Source organism: Sceloporus occidentalis, unplaced genomic scaffold (assembly GCF_023333645.1).
Source record: "Sceloporus occidentalis isolate IW3139 unplaced genomic scaffold, rSceOcc1.0.p SCAF_82, whole genome shotgun sequence".
NCBI lineage: Eukaryota > Metazoa > Chordata > Lepidosauria > Squamata > Phrynosomatidae > Sceloporus > Sceloporus occidentalis.
The window spans coordinates 1992220-2012169 of record NW_028317062.1 but is presented as its reverse complement, the minus strand read 5'-3'; the positions used below and the strand labels follow the sequence as shown (position 1 = coordinate 2012169).

The 19950-nt window shown below is 38.7% G+C and overlaps 1 protein-coding gene across 1 annotated transcript; it reads left to right on the top strand.

Moving 5' to 3' along the window:
- The first annotated feature begins 512 nt into the window (after positions 1–512).
- LOC149285245 (POU domain, class 6, transcription factor 1-like) lies at positions 513–17374 on the top strand. Its single transcript, XM_089495654.1, has 10 exons — positions 513–566; positions 2819–2999; positions 4278–4387; positions 7330–7555; positions 9797–10032; positions 10453–10581; positions 13147–13359; positions 14125–14257; positions 15335–15503; positions 17029–17374. The coding sequence occupies exons 1-10, from the start codon at positions 513–515 to the stop codon at positions 17372–17374; spliced, it is 1797 nt and encodes a 598-aa protein (XP_089351780.1).
- Positions 17375–19950: the final 2576 nt, after the last annotated feature.

Here is a 19950-nt window from a genome sequence, read left to right as displayed (position 1 = left end):
TGTGTGGGTTCAGTAAACGGGAAAGAAGAAAATTACAGCTAAACACAAGCAGCGCAGAAATGTTAAAAAGGCCATTGTCACAAAGGGTACAAAAAGTAAAATCAGCCTTTGTCTCGAAGGGGTTAAAGAGGAAAGCCGTGTGTTCTATGACCGATTTTCACTAAGTAGGGTTAAAGACCATCCGCTTTAACTGTGTGAGCTACATCCAATAATATTTCTTCATTTAAGTCAACTGGATCCCACAATAGTGCGCTGCTAGTTAGTGGAATCACTTAAACGTACTGTTTCATTGAATTCCGTGACATTGTTGCTGTTAAGGAAGCAACACAATTGATAAGGTAAGATAACATATTTAGAGCGAGGTATTTCTTTTTTTTCCATTTGTTTTTGTATTACCTTTGGCCTTTCCATTGTATTCTTGATTTAAACTACTAGCTTTGATAAGTAAAACGATTGTCCTTGTTTTCACAGAATGCTTTACATGTGAGGAAGATTTATTCCAGTGAAACACCATGGATACTGGAACTGTCCAACAACATGACGCTTCACTTACAGTCAATGAACAGGTATTTCTTTTAACCAAAACAAAAAATATAAACAGCATCATTTCATTGTGGGTTTATTTTCTTTTTCGTTTCATTGAAATTGCATTTTGAGCAGTCTCACTTTTTAAACCTCTTAATAGATAGCCCCTGGAAGAAAAATCCAGGCTGGGAATATGTATTAAATGGGAAAACACTGGGGACGACTGATATGGAAAAGGACTTAGGAGTTTTAGTTAGCAGTAAATTTACCTGTAGCGACCAGTGTCAGGCAGCTGCTGCTAAGGCAAAAAAAATCATGGGGTGCATCAAAAGGGGCATAGATGCCCACGACAAGGAAGTAATTCTACCACTGTACAAGTCACTAGTCAGACCACACATAGAATACTGTGTACAGTACTGGGCACCAGTGTACAAGAAAGACAAAGTGGAGCTGGAGAGGGTTCAAAGACGGGCAACCAGAGTAATAAGGGGAATGGGAGGACTACAGTACCCAGAAAGATTATCAGAATTAGTCTTATTTTATTTTGGAAAAAAGACGGTTTAGGGGGGACTTAATAACTATGTATAAATATATAAGGGGGAAGTACAGAGATCACTCCCAGGGCTGTATCTATAACAAGGGGACATCCTCTACGGCTGGAGGAAAGAAGGTTTCTACACCAGCACAGACGGGGGTTCTTTACAGTAAGATCGGTGAGATTATGGAACTGGTAATGGTAAACTCAATAAAAGAGTTCAAAAGGAACCTGGATGTGTTTCTTGAAAGCAATAATATTACAAGTTATGGATATTAGATTAATAGGGACAGAACGTTGATCCAGGGATTTATTCTGATTGCCATATTTGGAGTCGGGCAGGAATTTTCCCCCTGGTATGGGGCAATTGGCATCTGCTTCATAAGGGTTTTTTGCCTTCCTGGATCAACACAGTAGGGACACAATATGTATATCAAGTTGAACTTGATGGACTTTGCTCTTTTTTCAACCTTATGAACTATGTTACTGAGATACATCCGTGCACTGCTTCAAAATAGCATGTATTTCAAAGGCAGTGCACTCAATAATATAGAATAAAATCAAATATCCATGATGGTTTTAAGGAAATTTGTTATTGAAGACATCAGAGGTTATTTATAAAAACAGATTCAGGTGCAAAATTTGAAATCTGGTAATATCACCATAGCAACCAATGGAATGTTCCTAATCATTGGACTATTCATTTAACAGCATCTCTGCATCCACTCTATCTGTATATTGCATTGCTTTTCCTCCTAATCACAAAATTGACTCAAGTTATAAAATGGCCTAAGTAAGAATTCTATCTTTTCAAAGTTAGATTTTTCAGATCAACAAATACATCCATCCATTACATACATGAGTCGTGTGGTTGTAACTGGTAATTGTGTATTATACATTTTTACATCGTTTTTTTAGGTAACCATCAAAGCCACACAGGACCAGATTTAAATTGTAGTTCTTTGTTGGCAGAATAATTTCACAAAATTTACCAATGCAAGTGAGATTATTATTATTATTTAATGTTTTATATAGCGCCATCAAATGCCATACCGCTGTACAATGAGTAGATAGGACATAACAAGTAGTATGTAACATAACACGTTGACTAACAGAAACAACAAGTTTATAATCTAGAGGGATTTAGGGTGTATTACACAATAGGTAAAAGTGCCGTTGTTAGGGATAGATCAGCCACACTAGAGTAAGGTGAGCTAAAGGAATATGGAATATGGAAAGGCTATGTTGTAAGCATAACATCAGAATAAATCCCTGGATCAACGTTCTGAAAAGAAGTGGGTCTTGAAGGATTTTTTTGAAGGAACCAAGGCAGGAAGAAAGACTGATAAACCGTGGAAGGGCATTCCAGAGGATAAGGGCAGCCCTGGAAAATCTTGTATGAGAGCCAGAAATCAGAGGAGAGGATAGAAGGAGATCATTGGAACAGGGAGGGGAACCGCTGTGAAGGGCTTTGAAAGTAAGAGTCAGGATTTTGAAGTGAATCATGAAGCGCACAGGCAGCCATTGAAGAGACTGACAGAGGGGAGAGGTGTTAGTAAATCGATGGGAGAGGAAAATAAGTCCGGCAGCAGCATTCATGGTGCATTGTAGAGGGGCGAGACGGATAAGATTAAATAGAAGTGAGCTATTGGTAATAAAAAGCTATATAGAAAATTAATTCTACTCATTTGTAATATGTGTGTAGGATGTTTTATACTATGTATATCACGTATATTAGAAGTTGTTGAACATTTCTAGGTGATTGTCATGTCTGGCCATGAGACCATTAGGGTGCTTGAAGTTGGTGTGGATGCCCCAACACAATCAGAGGAAGTTGGGAAAGCTGCGGACCCACCAGGCCCAGAATGTACAGACACAAATGATCTCACGAGAGAACCAGTGCTGGGCCAAGTGGAAAATCAGTGTGCTGAGTCTGTAGGTAGGAGTCTTAAATTATGTATTCATTCTCTTTTGACATTATAAATGAACATTATACATTATACATTCAAAAAAGGCTTTATTTTGTAGACTTTGATAGTGGAAAAGATAGATTGAATTAATCTTAATAGTGAAAACCTCTCATGGAAACTTGGGGTTGACTTTACCTTTAAATAACATTGAAGAGGTGTGTGTAACCGTGTGTTTGTTCCTCATCAATACATTGTTATTATTTTTGTCTTCTCAGCTAGAGAAGGTAGGTTATCATGTAAAATGTAGGTTTATACTTTATAGCAGAGCTTGTTTCATGCCTATAGCCCATTGGCTTTCAAATGTCAATTGCCCAGCAGGTCAATAAAAAAAATTTAAACAGTGGCGAGCAGTTTAGTAGACTGAGATAGCAACACTCCAGGCTCAGATACAAAAATAATGCACACGAAGTACATTTTACATTTCCTACTGAGCAGTTAGCGTACTTAAGTACAATGCCCATGCATGTATTGTAATACATGTTAGCTCATGCGCCACTTGATTTCAGTATGAAAATCTCAAATGGTGTTTAGCTGACATGCTCTACTGTCCATGCGTGGTACTGTGCTAAAATTCACTGATTCACCGCTCCATGGACAGTCTCTTTTCCTAACGCATCTAGTTATAACAACATACAAGCTAGTAATGTGCATTAGGAAGCTGTGTGCATCGCTGGATCTGGATTTTTGTTTGCTGATGTGGAATCTTAGGATGTGGAGAGTGTGGGTAGGAAGAGGTTAACTGTTTTCTGCAATTTGGTGATAAGAGTCTGATGCACTGGGAGGTAGTATTGTTCTGTAGAGGAACATGATATATATGGCAGAGGGCATAGGTCAAATTACCCAAACTGTAATTACACAGCTGGTGAGAAGCTGGACCATAAGTGTAGACTCGGGGTCAACTTCAGGGCACAGGATGTCTGCTTTAAATAACTGAAACCCCACCCATATCATACATATTAATGTTATGTAGGCTTTTGCCTTTTATGGTAAACCCAGAGATATTACAAGTGTGCCAGCCTTTAGTAGGAGTTTACTTATTTTCTTTTGTTATCAATGTATATATAGTGTGTGAAAATGTAAAGCGGTCAGATTTGCCTGCTTTTGTGCAGATCTCCCTGCAGCTGCTTGTATCCGGAATAAACTTATATACATTCAAAGAAGTCTGGTGGTCAGCACAACGTTTGATTTCCACAACACTGATTTGCTGTTATGTGTTTTTTTTTTGTGTTGTCCCCTCTTATCTGAAGCGAAGTCTTCTGCTGCATTTGTGTCGCCTTCTATTCCTACTGTGTTCACTCATGCATCAAGTCAGCCACAACCCACTCTTGCATCCTTTGCAATGCAAGCTGCACCGCAGGTAAGACTGAGGATATTATTACCGTGATTGTGAAGAAAAGGGGGTCTAATAAATAGAGTTTGCTGGATAGTGGAAAATTCCCCGATACCACTATGCATAATGATATTTTTCACTAAAGAGGTGACCATTTAAACTATTTGATATCATTGTCCATTATCAAGGACTAATCTTATTGAGCTTTTCATGCAAGAAGGACTTTACTAACCCTTGATAACTCATAGTGATAGCAAGTTCAAATGGTCACCTCTCCTGCAAATTCATTATTTTAGTAAACAGACCTCGCAGTATTAGTAATCCATTCTTACAGCAAATAAATAAATAAATATATATATATATATATATATATATATATATATATACACACACATATTCAAGTTAGCTATTCGGGGATCTGGCCACTTAAAAAATGTTTAATAATAACATTGATTTATTTATAACAGTTATTTACGTTATATGTTTATAGACCCATTAAAGATACTGTTCCATTTAGACAATACTTTCAATAGATTCTCCGTTATGTTGAACAAAAAGAAACCTTAGAAGATCTGTTATTTTATGGCTTAATCACATAAAAACTACACAAAAAAAATTTTAAGGTTTTTTTTCACCTTCTGTGGCAACAGACTATCAATATCTGCTTTTTTTGTGACATGAAAAAAATGTTAATGAGGCAAGATTTTACTTGATGTTTCTAATTTAGTTACAAAAATTGTGAAAATGCACATTAAAATTGGCATGGGTAATAGATGTGCAAATTAGCCAAAAACTAGCAATTTTTCGGTTTTTGGCCCACTCATATTCAGACAACAAATTCTGTTTCCCACCCATTCATTTTGGGCAAAAATCAGGGAACTTTTTAAATTCAGAAATGAAATTCATTGTCCAATGCCCATATTCACTCTCTCTGAGTATCTCCCTACCTTCTCTGCTGGCCACCTAGGCTTTCCTGCCTTGCAGCTCCACTATTTCTCTAGCATCCTCTACATCTTCTTGTTCTTCTCTATTCTGCCTTTCTTCTTTTTTCATCTCCATCTGTGTGGACATGACCTCCTGGTGATCTTTGCAAAATGACGGCGCTTCAGGTGACATCCTCGGGAAAAAGATGTCCTCAGCAACTCAGCCGTTTTGGTGGAAGTGCACTAGGTTATCTTCTGGCTAAATGGTGGAGTTTCCAGCCGCAATCTCTCCCCAATCAAGGGAAAGGATGACACCAGATGCGCTACCCTTTCGTGGAAGTTCACCGAGAGGTCATGTTCGCGGAGATGCGGATGAAGAAAGACAGATCAGAGAAGTACAAGAAGATGAAGAAGCGGACATGTAAGAAGGAGAAGGTAGGGAGAGAGTGAGACTGAATGATCCCATGAAATCTGAATGAAATTTCAGGGCTTTTAGCTTTATTTTCATTCATTTCTTGGGAGAATGTTCACTTCATGAAGCTGAATATGACCAGCAGCCATATGTTTTATCACACTGGTGTTTAAAGTGAATGGTTTACTGATAGCCATAACAATATTGCCATGCACAAATGGGCACTATAACTGAAATTGATTTTTCTGTTAATCTGATGCCTTCTCTTAGTCAAAAATACCATTAAAGTAGTGCATACAGATATACATTACATTCATTCATTTTATTTATAGAGCAACATATATTATCTATACATCTGCATATAATTTATTTACATTTCATAGTTATAACCTTAATTATCAGTGAAGATTGTTAGACAACCTTATACAGTGCAGTCATTACCTTAAGCAGTTGTGTTTTATACTGCTTGCCTGTTAGCATTGCAGAATAGTGCTTACTGTTAGAACACCAGTAATTTAATTAGTGCAGCTAAAAAAAAACTATAAAGACAGTGTGCCTGTTCACAAACCATGCAAGGTGCAGTTCGGTATGCTCTGCTGAGTATAATAATTTTACAAGTGAATATAACATTAGTATCAAAGCCCCAATACAAAGTACCCAAACTCTGCAAAAGTTTCATTGTAGCTCAAAATGAAGTCATGTGATATAATACAAAAAATACAAAATCAGATTTACTTGATTTCTTTGTTTACCATAACAGAATACACTATGTACATATTGGAAATTCAGAACCCAGTAGCAGGAGGAGTAGTTTAGAAATGGGTAATGTAAAACCAGGAGATCAGATGACCATCCCAAATTATAATCCAAACTGAAGTAAAACTGAAGTAGCACATGGTAAGCACACAAAATAAGAACCCAACAGGTAAAACAGTCCAAGGCAATTAGTAATAGTCCAAACACCATGCAAGAGGGTAAGTCCTGGAGAAGTTCAAAAATTAAGCCTGGAGTTCAAGGAATTGATGAGGAATTAGGCAATGGTGAACATATAAATGCTGAGGCAACCTGAGCAATTTACTGAGGCCACTGGGACAGATTTTATATTTGAGCCATGTGGGTACAGATCATGGAGAATACCCACCTGCCAGTTATCAGTTGTGGAGCACTGGTGATGCCAACTGCAACATCCAATGATTGGTCTTGTGGATTTGACTTCTGTTATCTTACATATCCACTGGCCTGATGTGCAGGATGTACTTGCAACAAGGGGAGTCAAGAGAGCTTACCTGTGACCAACCATGGATGGTCTGTGGAGCCCACACCAGTAAGGATGCCCATGGCACAGGAAGTCCTGTCTAGGTGGAACAGTATCTTTTAATTGAACTGATTGTGTGATTGCTTGAAGGTTACAGTTTGTTTTGAAACTAAAACAATAATTTCAAATAGTTCAATTCAGAGCCAGATATTTCTAGATAGACAAACTCCTTCTGACCTTCTTTGTTGCAACTTAGTAGACATATAGAGTTAATATATCCTCTGAAGTACTTACATATTAAGGTTTAAGTAAATGGAATGTTAGTGTTTATGAAACTTCAGAAACCTCAACACAAAAATCATCTTGTTTGCTTTTGCAGGTCTTGACTCAGGAAAACTTAGCTACACTTGTGACCGGAGTAATGGCTCCTGCAGGAGCAGTTACTCAACCTGTTTTTATCCCAATCAGTATTGCAGGTCAAGTGGCTGGCCAGCAGGCATTGGCTCTATGGAACTTTCCAACTGCCACAGTAGCCACACTTCCTGGACTGACAGCTGCCCCTCCCACAGGGGGAGTTTTCAAACTACCTTTAACCAGTCTGCAAGGTAAGGAACTAGGAACACGGAACTTAAGAACCGTTTGGTCGGTTTTTTCCTGATGTAAAGACTTAAACCTTTAAAGGTAGGATATTAGCTAATGTCACTCCCAGACTGAGATACACCTCATACTCGTAGCTCCAGAAGTGCTTTATCATTTACTACATAGAAGCTGTGTGAAGCCCAACATACAGGCATATGCACTAAATATGGGTGTATAAAATGTCAATCTCCAGGAGCAAATCTCTTGCACAACCTTTTGATATGCACTAAAACCCAGCTATTCTGGAGGGCCATTAAGAGATATGGTAAAAAAGGTCATCAAATTTGACTTAGACATTACAACTCTATTTATAGATTTAGTGGCAATGAACCACATTCTATTACATTGGTTAGACCTGGAACCTGGAATCTTGGGTTGTGGAAGAAAAAAAGTGATGCATTTTATCCAAGTAGTGGAAGACACAGAAAGGGACGGAGGGAAATTCTTTTCGACATGGCAAACATTTATTAACAGAGAAGAGAGGAAGACAGCAAATTCATACATGCTTCAAATGTATCAAATGGTTTTCAATCAGAGCTCTTCAAAGCTCTTCAACCTTGAAAGACTGATGACGTGTCTCTTTCAAAAGGTGTTGAGGGCCTGGCGCATGGGACTGCTGATAACGACACTGGAGGAGGCTATGAAATAGTTACTTCAATCTTTTGATTCATAGGTTCTGAAGGTCAACTTAGACTACGTGAGACAGAGAGAAGATACGTTTTTGAGTTTGTTATAAAAAATATAACACTGTTAAAGATCATAGACAGCGAATTCCCTAGTATAGTCAGAGGGGAGTAGGGACAGGTAAAGCCCAACATGGACTTAAGGATAGGAAAGAGAGTCCAACCTGAAGCCAGAGGGCACAGGGAAGGAGGAAGGGAAGGGGAACTGTATAAATTGGATGACTTTCTGTATTAACATTGTCTTTTAAGTTGAGTAAAAAGTATTAGAAAAAGGACAGTTTAGTGTCCCTGATAGCCCCACTAAAGAAGAATCCATATTAAAGTACTCTGTGAGTACTTTAATATGCATTCTTCAAAACAAAAAAAATTACTTACCTGGACGAGAAGCTGCAGCCTTGCAGCTGCCCTTCTCTGTGGCCAATGATTCTTGTCACTTATTGGCTGCTTGAATCAGCTGCAGCATGGACCCCCACCTGCGTTATCCCTTGTACCCACTTTTTTATCTTCTTCTCGAACCTTTGAGTCCTCGATTGCATATCCTTTATTATGTTTGCACACAAGCCTGACCAACACGATGACAGTCCCAAGAAGGTGGTAGCTAAGATGAAACATCATTGTTGTAAAATGAAGTCAATTCTGCATGTGACATTTTTACACTTCTGTAGTCTGCCTGTTGCCACCCTACTTGCAGCAGCTGCCTTTCCTTCTGACCTTCTTACCAAGCTTCACTCCTCACCATAAGAATGAAAAATAACTGCAGCTGCATTCCCTAGACCTTTGCGGAGCTCCCCAGTGGAAATCTTCCTTGAGTATATTTATGGCTTTTGTTGGCTCTAAGGGTCAAGGTGTCTGAAAGCACAATCACTAGATGGGTTGCTGAAGCAATCAAACTGGCCTTCATGTCAGCTTGTCAGGGACCTCCCTTTGGGCTAGATGCTTATTCCACCCTTTCTGTTTCACCTTCACCTTATGCTTCTAATATTAGAGATGAGCAAGTCAGCTGGTTAGGGGCAGAAACCTAATGCCCTCCTTCAGGCACACTGGTTCTCAGACCCACTGTGAGGGGCAGGGAGTGCATAAGCTGGTTCTGTTTTGGCCTTGTGTGTTTTATAAAATAACCACTGTACACTGAAAGGGCTTGTGTCGTTTTTCAAACTTTATTTGAGATTAGCCATATTTATGAATATTTGCAATAGCACAGGGATTTTAGTAGTTTTATTCTTTTACCAGTTTTATTCTTTTACCCTTTGGTAAGGATAATAGAAACATAAAAACATAGAATTTGACAGCAGCCATTCGGCCCATCTAATCTGCCCATTTTTCCTAGAGTGAAGACTCTGATCCTTGATCTTGTCTTTGATTAAGGATAGCTTTATGCCTATATCAGAAGCATGTTTACATTTTCTGGGAAATGTTCCACTTATCTACCATTCTCTTAAAATGACCTTACTTTGCATCTAAGCTGGGCGCACTAGTTTTAGATTCTGACCTCTTGTCCTGAATGCTCTTTGTGTCTCGTTACAGCTGCTTCTGTTTTGAACACTGCCCTACAGACACCTGTGCCCACAGCTCAGGCCATCCAAACGGTTTACCAGGCTCAGCCCACAGTCTCAGCCCAACCAGCTCTGCAGACAACTGTCCAGCCACAATCAGCCCTGCAAGCCCAGACACCACTGGTGCCAGCCGTGCTCCCCAAGACAGCGGAGCCCCAAACACAGATCACTGTACAGCCAGCGAGTTTTACCTTCAACCCAGGCATTGTAAGCAGTAGCATAGCTATGAAATTTAAATTAATTTATAGCCTTGATCACAGACGGAACATTGTTTTCTTTTTCTTTAGCACGCATTGAGCACTCCTGAAAACGTTAAATCACGTTGCTAGGATTTTTAGTAGGATACCTGAACAATTTAAATAATTGGAATTATTGAAATATCACTACATCAGTCATATTCGTAAAACATGGAAAGGCTGATATCATGTTAGCAAGTAGAATAGACATGAGTCAAAGTTATGAGTCAAAAGTGAGAATGGCTAACCCAGAGGATAGTAAACCTAAGCTTTTAGGACATAGTTAACTAAGATGTGTGCTGTAAATTCCTTTGAGACCTTAGGTACATTGTCAGTAACTAAAATAATGACATTTTATTTTCCCATTCTATTTGTTATGAACTTTTTTCAGATCAGTGCCGCATCTTTTGGAGGTCAGACACAACTGCTGGGCTCTCTGGCTACAACTCCCATATTCACCAGTGCTATTTCTGGAGTGCAAGGCATTACAAGTCAAATCCTGACAAATGCCCAGGGCCAGGTTAGATTTCACCCCGTTACTTAAAAATATTCTGATATAAAATGCAAGACTTGTTGTATTGTTTATTGTACATAAAAATGACTGTGAGATGGTGTGCACCTTTTTCTTTACTTTTTTAAACATAAATATCACAAAACATACACAGAGTGGAGAGTTCCAGAATTTCTGTAGCAGCATCATTTTGTTTTATACTTTGGAATTAGTTTAGGAGTGAAGCAGAAAAAAGATGGTTTTGTTTACTATAGTGTGGCTTTTCTGGAGCAGATTTGCTTTTTTAGTTTACTGACCCTGCATATTGCATAGGCATGCCAGTGAGCATGAGACAGGGACAACCAAATTTTTGTTGCAGGAGAAGGTCACTGGGATGGCCTTTCTTAATACACAGTGAAAGGTGTACTTTGGCCTTTACAGGTAGTAGTACAGTAAAAATAAATGAATTTACTAAGGCTACCTATTGCATGATCTGTTTCAGAAGATGGTAGTAATTGCTTTGCTGTAGTTCTTTCCCCCTTTCCTCCCAATCTTTAAAAAAGTCTGAGCCAGTCAGCTTTCATCAAAGAGGACAGTGACTTAAAAAACTTTATATGGAGAAATATTGATATTGGAGAAAGGTGGTAAGGTTTTGTTACTTTACATTAACCCATTAAGGACGGAGGATGTAATATTACGTCCCAGCAAAATCAACAGTTAAACCAGGGGACATAATGTATATTAAGTCCTCTGTACTGTCCCTAATGGCAGCTGATTGCAGTGAGACCCAAGCAGATCAGCAGCAACCATAATGGGGCTCTTCTGCATGTGATTGTGTTACCAATGGCAGTTGAGAGGGTAGGAAATTTAGAGGGAATTTTATCAGATCAGATCCAAAGACTTAGGTTAAAAAAATAAATAAAGTGGATGTACATAATGCAAATTCCAAACAAGATGACATACTATGGCACATGAGGTGTTTCTGAAATCAGGGCAGATACCTAAATATGTATTTTAGGTAGAACTGTGACAAAAAAATGAAAAATTTTTCATCATACTAAATGATGGTTTATATACATATGGTTTCTAAAAAGAAGCAAACCTACTTGTCTTGAAAAAATATATATAATTTGTGTGGCTAAGCTAAATTAGAGCGGGGACAATTATGCTTGAAAACAAGATAGCAAAAGTGCTAAAAATCCTTTAGTCCTTAAGTGAAAAAAAAATTTAAACCATTAGTCCATAAGGGGTTAAACACGGTGGAAAGTCCAGACCCAAAGACCTGTGGTGTTGTAGTTGGTTCTTCATGCATTAATGAGGTTAAGGGACTGAATAAAAGTTTGTAATCAGAAACAATTAAATGTAACTATTAAGTCTAATGACTGACTTTCCATTGTGTGTATATATGGAATAGTGTTTGTGAATTTTATTTTTACACTTGGCACACAGGGGCTTAATTATCATCTGTACATCTTACCGTATTTGCTCGATTATAAGATGACCCTGATTATAAGACGACCCCCCAAAATCGGAATATTAACTTATGAAAAAAAAGAAAAAGCCCGAATATAAGACGACCCTATGGTTAAAAAGTTTTACCAGTAAATGTTAGTTCATGTAAACTATGTGAACAATTGTTTGTTAATAAAAGCTATGATTGAGAAAAATATTTTGTTTTTATTTCCTTTTTTTTTCCAACCTGCCCCCCCAGTTATGCACATCTGCCCCCAGGCTTGCATATATGCCACTGTGCCCCATCATATGCCTTTTAACCCTCTAAATGCCACTGTGCCCCATGATACTCCTTTTAACCCTCTATATGCCACTGTTCCCCCTGATATGCCTTTTGACCCCCTATGTGCCACTCTGCCTCCAGAAATGCCTTATACCCCTATATGCCACTCTGGCATTTAGGGGGTTAAAAGGCATATTATGGGGCAGAGTGGCATATAGGGAGGTAAAAGGCATTTCAGGAGGCAGAGTGGCATTAAAGGGGTTAAAAGGCATTTCACAGAGCACTCTGCATCCAGAAATGCCTTACACCCCCCCCCCATTTAACACTCCCTCCCCCTCCCTCCCTCCTGCAAACTTACCGGTGCTTCTGAGTTGGGGGGGGCGCATAACACAGGAGGATCCAGGTCCCCTGCCTCTGAGCCCCCGGTGCTTAGTCCGGCCAGCATGTAGAGCTCCACACGAATCGCGTAGAGCTCTACACGCTGCCCGGACTAAGCACCGGGAACTCAGAAGCACCGGTAAGTTGGAAGGGGGGGCATAACACAGAAGGATCCAGGTCCCCTGCATCGCTGCGGGGGATCTGGATCTTAGTCTCATAATCAGACCTATTTGAGGTCTAATTATAAGACGACCCTGATTATAAGACGAGGGGTATTTTTCAGAGCATTTGCTCTGGAAAAAACCTTGTCTTATAATCGGGCAAATATGGTATTTAGTTTATATTTTGATTCAAAATATCAAGAATTCAGCTTTGATCTTGGATGTGGCAGAATTATTATTTTTGTACCAATCTGATCTTCCGTTGTGCTATAAAAATGGTTTTCATGTGCCTTCCATGATGACATATCTGTTTTGGTGCAGGTGATTGGCACTCTCCCGTTTTTCCTGAACTCCTCTGCAATCACAGCGGGTGCTGCTGCTGTCTCTACTCAGAATGTGGTCCAGGCTGTGACACCTCAGCTTCTGTTAAATGCCCAAGGTCAAGTTATTGCCACCCTGGCTAGCAACTCTATACAGTCAGCAGCCACCCGCAAGCCAGCCTCCCCTGATGTCCCAGCTAAGACAGAACAACAGGTAACATAGATGAAGTTGTAGGTCCAGTGATGACAATGCCATGGAAGAAATCAAATAAAAAAGCAACAGCAATGAATGCTTGAATTAGAGTTGAATGACGTGTCAGCAAAAGTACTGAAATACTAGCATTGCATTCTAGTTTACTTGTAACAAGTGATCCTTAATTCAGCCATTTGACTCAACGGCTGTTGGCTTCTGTTGAAACCTGTTGGCCACAAACACAACTGCAGGCAAGTTCTCATAACCATATTACAAAATATTTCAATTCAATTAATTCTTACAAATAAAGCATATACTACAGCACCAGCCATGAATCTTCCTAAAAAAAAAAAGTTTTATATTGCCATTTAAGATGTATTACAACCTCAATGCTGTCTAAACCAGAGTGAACAGCCACCAATAAGGAACCTCAATGCCGACATATTGTTACAACAGTAAGGTTGGAGGAAACATTGATACAGAGGAAGGGGAAAAAAAATCTCAGAAGAGGAAAAATGTTCTTTATGCCCCCATGGAAAAATCAGAAATATCCCTGCGTTAATAACATATGGATACTCCTGTATACCCTTCTTTGCCAAAAATAATTTTATTATTAAGAACAGTACTGGTTGTAACCACCTCCAAAGCTCGGGTACTGCATGAAATAACTCAATGCTAACCTTGAGAGACAAAATGACACAGTTACAATACGCATTGTGCATATTCAAGGTTTTGTTACCGGTGCAATAAATATTTTTCTGTTATTCACAGATACAGTCAATTCAGCAGATCCAGCCAGCTCCAGTTATAACCCAACCATCTGTTGTCGTTACTAGCCCAGCACCAGCCACAACATCAACTTCTACACAAGTCCATGTCACTTGTACAGAGCCTCCGACTGTAGGCCAGCTGGTGTCTAGTAAGGAATCTTTGTGATATTTCTTAGCTTTTAAATGAAGAGGAATGTTCTTATGATATGCTTTTATTTTGGGTGATGGGTGGTTGTGTGGTGCAATCGGCCCTCCCCTGGCCTTCAAAAGTTCAGGAATCACAAAAAAATCTCTTCCAGTAATAATCTTTGGAAAAATACATGCAATTTAGCAACTACACTTAAATTTAAATATGTCTCAGCAAGCCTTTGGCACAGATTAATTTATCTCAGAATAACTGAGATAAAATGGCTCATTGTTTACTCATTTTTTTCATTGCTTCTTTGGGAAGATTGCTAGCCGATTACTTGTGATATGTTTTTCTCCAGCATTGAATCCACTAACTTGAAAGCTACATAATCTTTTTGCTAGTGAGAACAGCCGTGTGCATTAAGTGTCACAGGAGTTGTGTGACCGCTCATGCTTTTGTTGAAATGCAGAAAGAGGAACAGGAGAGTGTAGGATAGGAAAGTTCCCAACATTATATATGGTTAAAATAATCCCTAGTTTTGAAACCAAATGTTTTTAAACATTATTATGTATTGATTTAAAGATCACCGTCATATTCCACGATGTAGAATGGGTAAACAGTGCATAACAATTAGTGCACCACAAAACTGTTTACAGAAAAAGAAATGTTGAGGAGGATCCTATCAAATGATTTTTAAAATCAAGAATACAGTTATAGATGTAGTTATAGATACAAACTACACCACTGTGCTACATAACCACATTTATTTTCCTCTTGGTGAAACAATGAACCTATTTCTGGTCCTGATGTTTTTCACCCGACCTAGTCACTGCTTATATTGACTAATATCCCTCAAATCATGTCTAAACATTGAGCCAATCTTCCCCAGTTCTGTTTTAACTGGCATCTGTCAAGTTTTCAAATGAGATTAAAACACCGATACCAGAGAGAATTTGTTTGGTATATCATGGTAAACCGTGTGAAATGTAAGAAACATATAGCTGCAAGTCCTAAATTAAGATTTCTGAGTTTAGTGAGTTAAACTATGTTAACTATACATACAGCAACAGTGTCTTAACATTTGTTCAACTTTTAGAGCAACACGCAGGAAGTTATGATGACGATGGAATAAATCTAGAAGAGATACGCGAGTTTGCCAAGGATTTCAAAATACGGCGCTTGTCCCTGGGTCTGACACAGACCCAGGTAGGTCAAGCTCTGACTGCCACAGAAGGACCTGCTTACAGCCAATCAGCCATCTGTCGGTAAGAAATAGTGTATTTTTATACTGGTTGTACATTCAGGTACCCATAAATGAGATGTAAGGATGGCACAAGTTCACTTGCTTTACTATAACTGACGAACACTGCAGCCTTATGGATGGGTTGCTTTCATTAGCCAGAGAGTGTGGACACTATGGTGCCGGCCTACTGTTTAAAAGAAGTTAGGAGGTCACAATCCCCTCCTATGCTTAAACAGTGTTGCCGAAATGCCTCAATAATTGAGGCATTTAGCGACATGAAAAAACCTACCTCACAGCGCACTCTGGGGTGCAGTCACAAGCGCCATAGTGAGAGATTTTGCCTCCTACAAGATGGCAGCACCCATTAAAAAATAAACAAGTTTTCAAGAGGGTCTCTCCAGAACCTCCTGAGAACTCTGAACTTCCCTTGCTAGTTGAATACAGATACTGCATTCAACCATGCAGGTCAATGGGGTCCAGCTTACGAATCACAATGTGAATAGTACTAATAATTAGTAATAAATAGAAAATAGTTAAAAATAAAAAAAATGTAGTAACGTAAAAATAGTTCCCCACTGATGTCACCAAGCGGTTCCAACAAAATGTAAAAAAACATCCAAAAATATATGTCCTAAAATTAGCTCTATAGCTTCACAAAAATCCTTGATATGGAAAGAGATAAAATACTGTCATTTGAAATATACATGGGGTGTCTAGTTTTCACAAATGTATGTATTTGATGGGGTAAATCCAATTGACCAGGTTCCAAGATGTCTCAAATAGGACATGGGTGCAGACTGACCAGATGTTAAATTCCCCAAAAATATGCACACTCCCAAATGTGGCCTTTTAGCCCCCAAATAACCCGACAAACCCATGGGTGATCTTACTGTACTGAGCAGATGTTGCTGAACACATATCAGGATGTTGTTTGGTTTTGGCAATACCTGAATTGCAATGTGTGTTAGAAAACACTCAAAACAAATACTACTGCAAAATTTTACAAAGGCTGGTGGTAAAATGTGTACATGGAAAGAAATAAAATGCCAGCATTCAAAATACCCTGGGGCATTCAAAATATATAGTTTGATGGGGTAAATTGAATAGTATCACTGAATGTAGTGGCATATCACCCTTCTGCACTGCCTTTGTTACTGATGAGCGACAGAATATGACATCATATCCCCCTTTTAAGGAAGTGCAGCGCTGGGCAGAAGTGAATTTTGGAGGCTGTGCCAACTCAGCACAGTTGTCCATAGTGTTAGTGAGTCAGTAGGGGAGTGATGTGCCTTTTAACCGACCTGCTGAACGTTGGTGCTACAGGGAACCTGATTGTCCAAGGGGGCCATAGGCTCCCTGTTTTAGAGCAAGGGGCAGAAGGATGGAGAGAAGTACGTAACCATAATGCTGCATGTAGGATAATTGTTCTTCAAAAGTGTGAAAACTGGACAGCAGGACTAAGTACTATTTATGCAGCCTTTGAACTGAGTATTTGGACAACTGTAACCCTTAGATAAAATCAGTAAATATTCTTTCTCTCTAAACAGATTTGAGAAGTTGGACATCACACCAAAAAGTGCTCAGAAACTAAAGCCGGTATTGGAGAAATGGTTGAATGAGGCAGAGATGAGGAACCAAGAGGGGCAGCAAAATCTGATGGAGTTTGTAGGTGGGGAGCCATCAAAGAAAAGGAAAAGACGTACTTCTTTTACCCCGCAGGCTGTGGAAGCTCTTAACTCTTACTTTGAAAAAAACGCGCTGCCCACTGGACAGGAAATCACAGAGATAGCCAAGGAGCTCAACTATGATCGGGAAGTAGTAAGGGTATGGTTTTGTAACAGACGTCAGACTCTAAAAAATACCAGCAAGCTAAATATCTTTCAGATTCCCTAAAAAAGTGGGGCAATCTTGTTTATACCGCCTACTACTTTAAATTTCATATTTCCTTCATTTTGCAGCAGTAATGCTCCGTAATGTTTTTTTGAAAGCACTTTGTGACTCAATTTCTGCTCTATCCATACTACTGCTAGCTGTATCAAAGCTTTGACTCATTTTTTTATATGATAAATGCCAAGCGTGGTAAAAGGTTGATAGCCATTGCAGCCGGATGTCTCCGGTGGCCTTCTTAAACATGTTTTACCTACTCTGTACAGCTGTAGTATCCCTATGGAAATGCCTCTATAGTTGGGGAACGTTCCGGAGAAACAGAGGTTAGTGTTGCTCGCTGTAGCTCAGTTGTTATTGTGGGGATTGCCATAATTAATGATTGCAGTCTGCAAAACCTCGAGCGCCACATGAAAAGAGAAGGCCAACAAACATTTTTCAAACAGGAAATCTCTTGTATGTTTTATCCTTGAGAGACGCTTACTTTTTTTACGCTTGTCTCTGAGAAAAGCTAAGTGGTTTATCATCCTCTTTTCAAACTCTTGTATGCTTCTTACATTGATGACTCTGTAATACAGAGAAAACACTTGGCCATCTCCACAATGTTAGGGGGTAAAATTGCCCAACATTTGCACCAAATGGGTTGCAACACATTACACAATAACATATTGCTTTTTGATCCTTTTGTTTTGGTTTACATGGAAAGCGAGTTGGAATTCCAGACTTGTCAAGAGAAATGATCCATTAACCCTTTAGAATGGTGCTGCACATATAGAGTATATCTTGAAGTTATGCTTTTTTTTCAATTCCCCAGGACAAGTATTACACCAGTTAACTTATTTATTTGAATTATATTGTTATTTTATTTTTAAATCCAGACTTGGCTCCCATTGGAGCACTAGAGTGGAGTTGGGAACTCCACTAAAATAACGTAACATTTTCACTTGCGATCTAATGTTTTATTTCATAACTGCCTTTTTTAAGAATTTGGCAGCGCGTTTGTGTCTTAAATGACAAACATCTGAAAGAAGTATTGGTTAGATAAGTATGTGGAAGACATTTAAGATTTTTCTTTTTTTTTTCATCACAGTACAGGAGGTGATTTTTCTGAGATCATAAACTAAACCTCTTTGCGGTGGCTCATGCTACATATATATGTGTGATGTCATCTTGTGTCTTCTGATGATGTTCTTTAGGATTATAGAACTGTAGGGCAAGAAAGTGGACCAAAAATGTCCCACTTTTCTTCAATACTGTTCTTGGAGTTTGCCTGATATCATTTCACATTATAAAAGGCCAACCCCTGAGTTTCTCCTGCAAGAAGGGTTGAAGGGCTGATTATAAGAGTTTGTTTTAATTAGGAGAGACAATTAATGAAAATAGCCAGATTTACTAAAATAGGCTTACCCACAAATTTCATAGAATTATACCCATTTCTCAGCAGTGTATTATTCTTAAGGAAAACATTTTCTTCTCCTTTGGAAAGGAACACTGCTGGATTAATTCAGTAGAGCAAAGACTGTCTAGACAGGAAATACATGTCTATTTCTTCAATGTATAGCCAATTTTTGGTACTCGTGATTACTCTTTAAAGAGTATTTGCCCCTTTTCCCTCTCTGTTTATATATCGAGTATGTCTGCATACTTAGTTGTACACATTTCAAATGTGACTTAATTTTAATCATCTGAAGGCTTACATTTTTAGCATAAAGCACAGTAAAGCACAAAGGCATACCCCACATTAAGGTACACAATGGGGTCCAGTCCAGAGAATGTATGTGAAACGAAATTGTACATAAAGAGCTGGCATCTGTTCTTGCGAAGTAAGAATACTTACGTCCTTACTTGTTGCGAGTATCCTTAAAGTGAATGTCCTTAAAGTGGAGTATGCCTTTATTTTTTATTTTATGTTTCCTGCTTAAAGTGCAAAAGAAGGAGTGGATACGGTTATGGTTATATGAAAGAGGGTGTAATGCGTGTATGTATCATGTCACATTTTTGAAACTGATCATATAAAGTTTGCTTCATTGTTCCCCAGTGCATATATCCCTTGCAGCCGAGTTCAAGACTGCCATCATATGACATGCTGTCTGTCCCTTTTGGCATCATTTTAATAATATATGACCTTTTAAATTGCATTTTTGTGATATTTTCTTACCAATCCATTTTGATGTACTATAAGCACTTAATATGGCTATTTTGCACTTTACCGTGTTGTTACATAGCAGTGCTCTGTTATTATTTTCTCTGCCAACCTAGATATGCTAAAAGGTATAGCAGACTTGTGCTTAAAAGAATCCCGATAACGCTCACGCATAATACTCATGAACTAAAGAAGATATGTTAAAACATGTTTATTCATGGAATAAGTACTTTGGGTATATTTATAGGTTAGTAAGGACTGCCTTGCCTGCTATCAACTTTTAGTTTTTTACATATACAGCTACAATAAATAAATATAAATTTAACAAGTTACAGCCGAGGTCAATTAAGAGCTGTTTGTTTTATCACAGGATTCCATGAAAACAAGCGGATAGATTTCATTAGGGATCCTAATTATGAAACATCTATAACACACAGATAAG

Bases quoted from the DNA above. Each gene is read 5' to 3' on its own strand.
- LOC149285245 (XM_089495654.1), top strand. From the start codon at position 513: ATGGATACTGGAACTGTCCAACAACATGACGCTTCACTTACAGTCAAT. The intron at 567-2,818 runs GTATTTCTTTTA...GAACATTTCTAG, and splicing joins CACTTACAGTCAATGAACAG to GTGATTGTCATGTCTGGCCA. The intron at 14,258-15,334 runs GTAAGGAATCTT...TTCAACTTTTAG, and splicing joins TGTAGGCCAGCTGGTGTCTA to AGCAACACGCAGGAAGTTAT.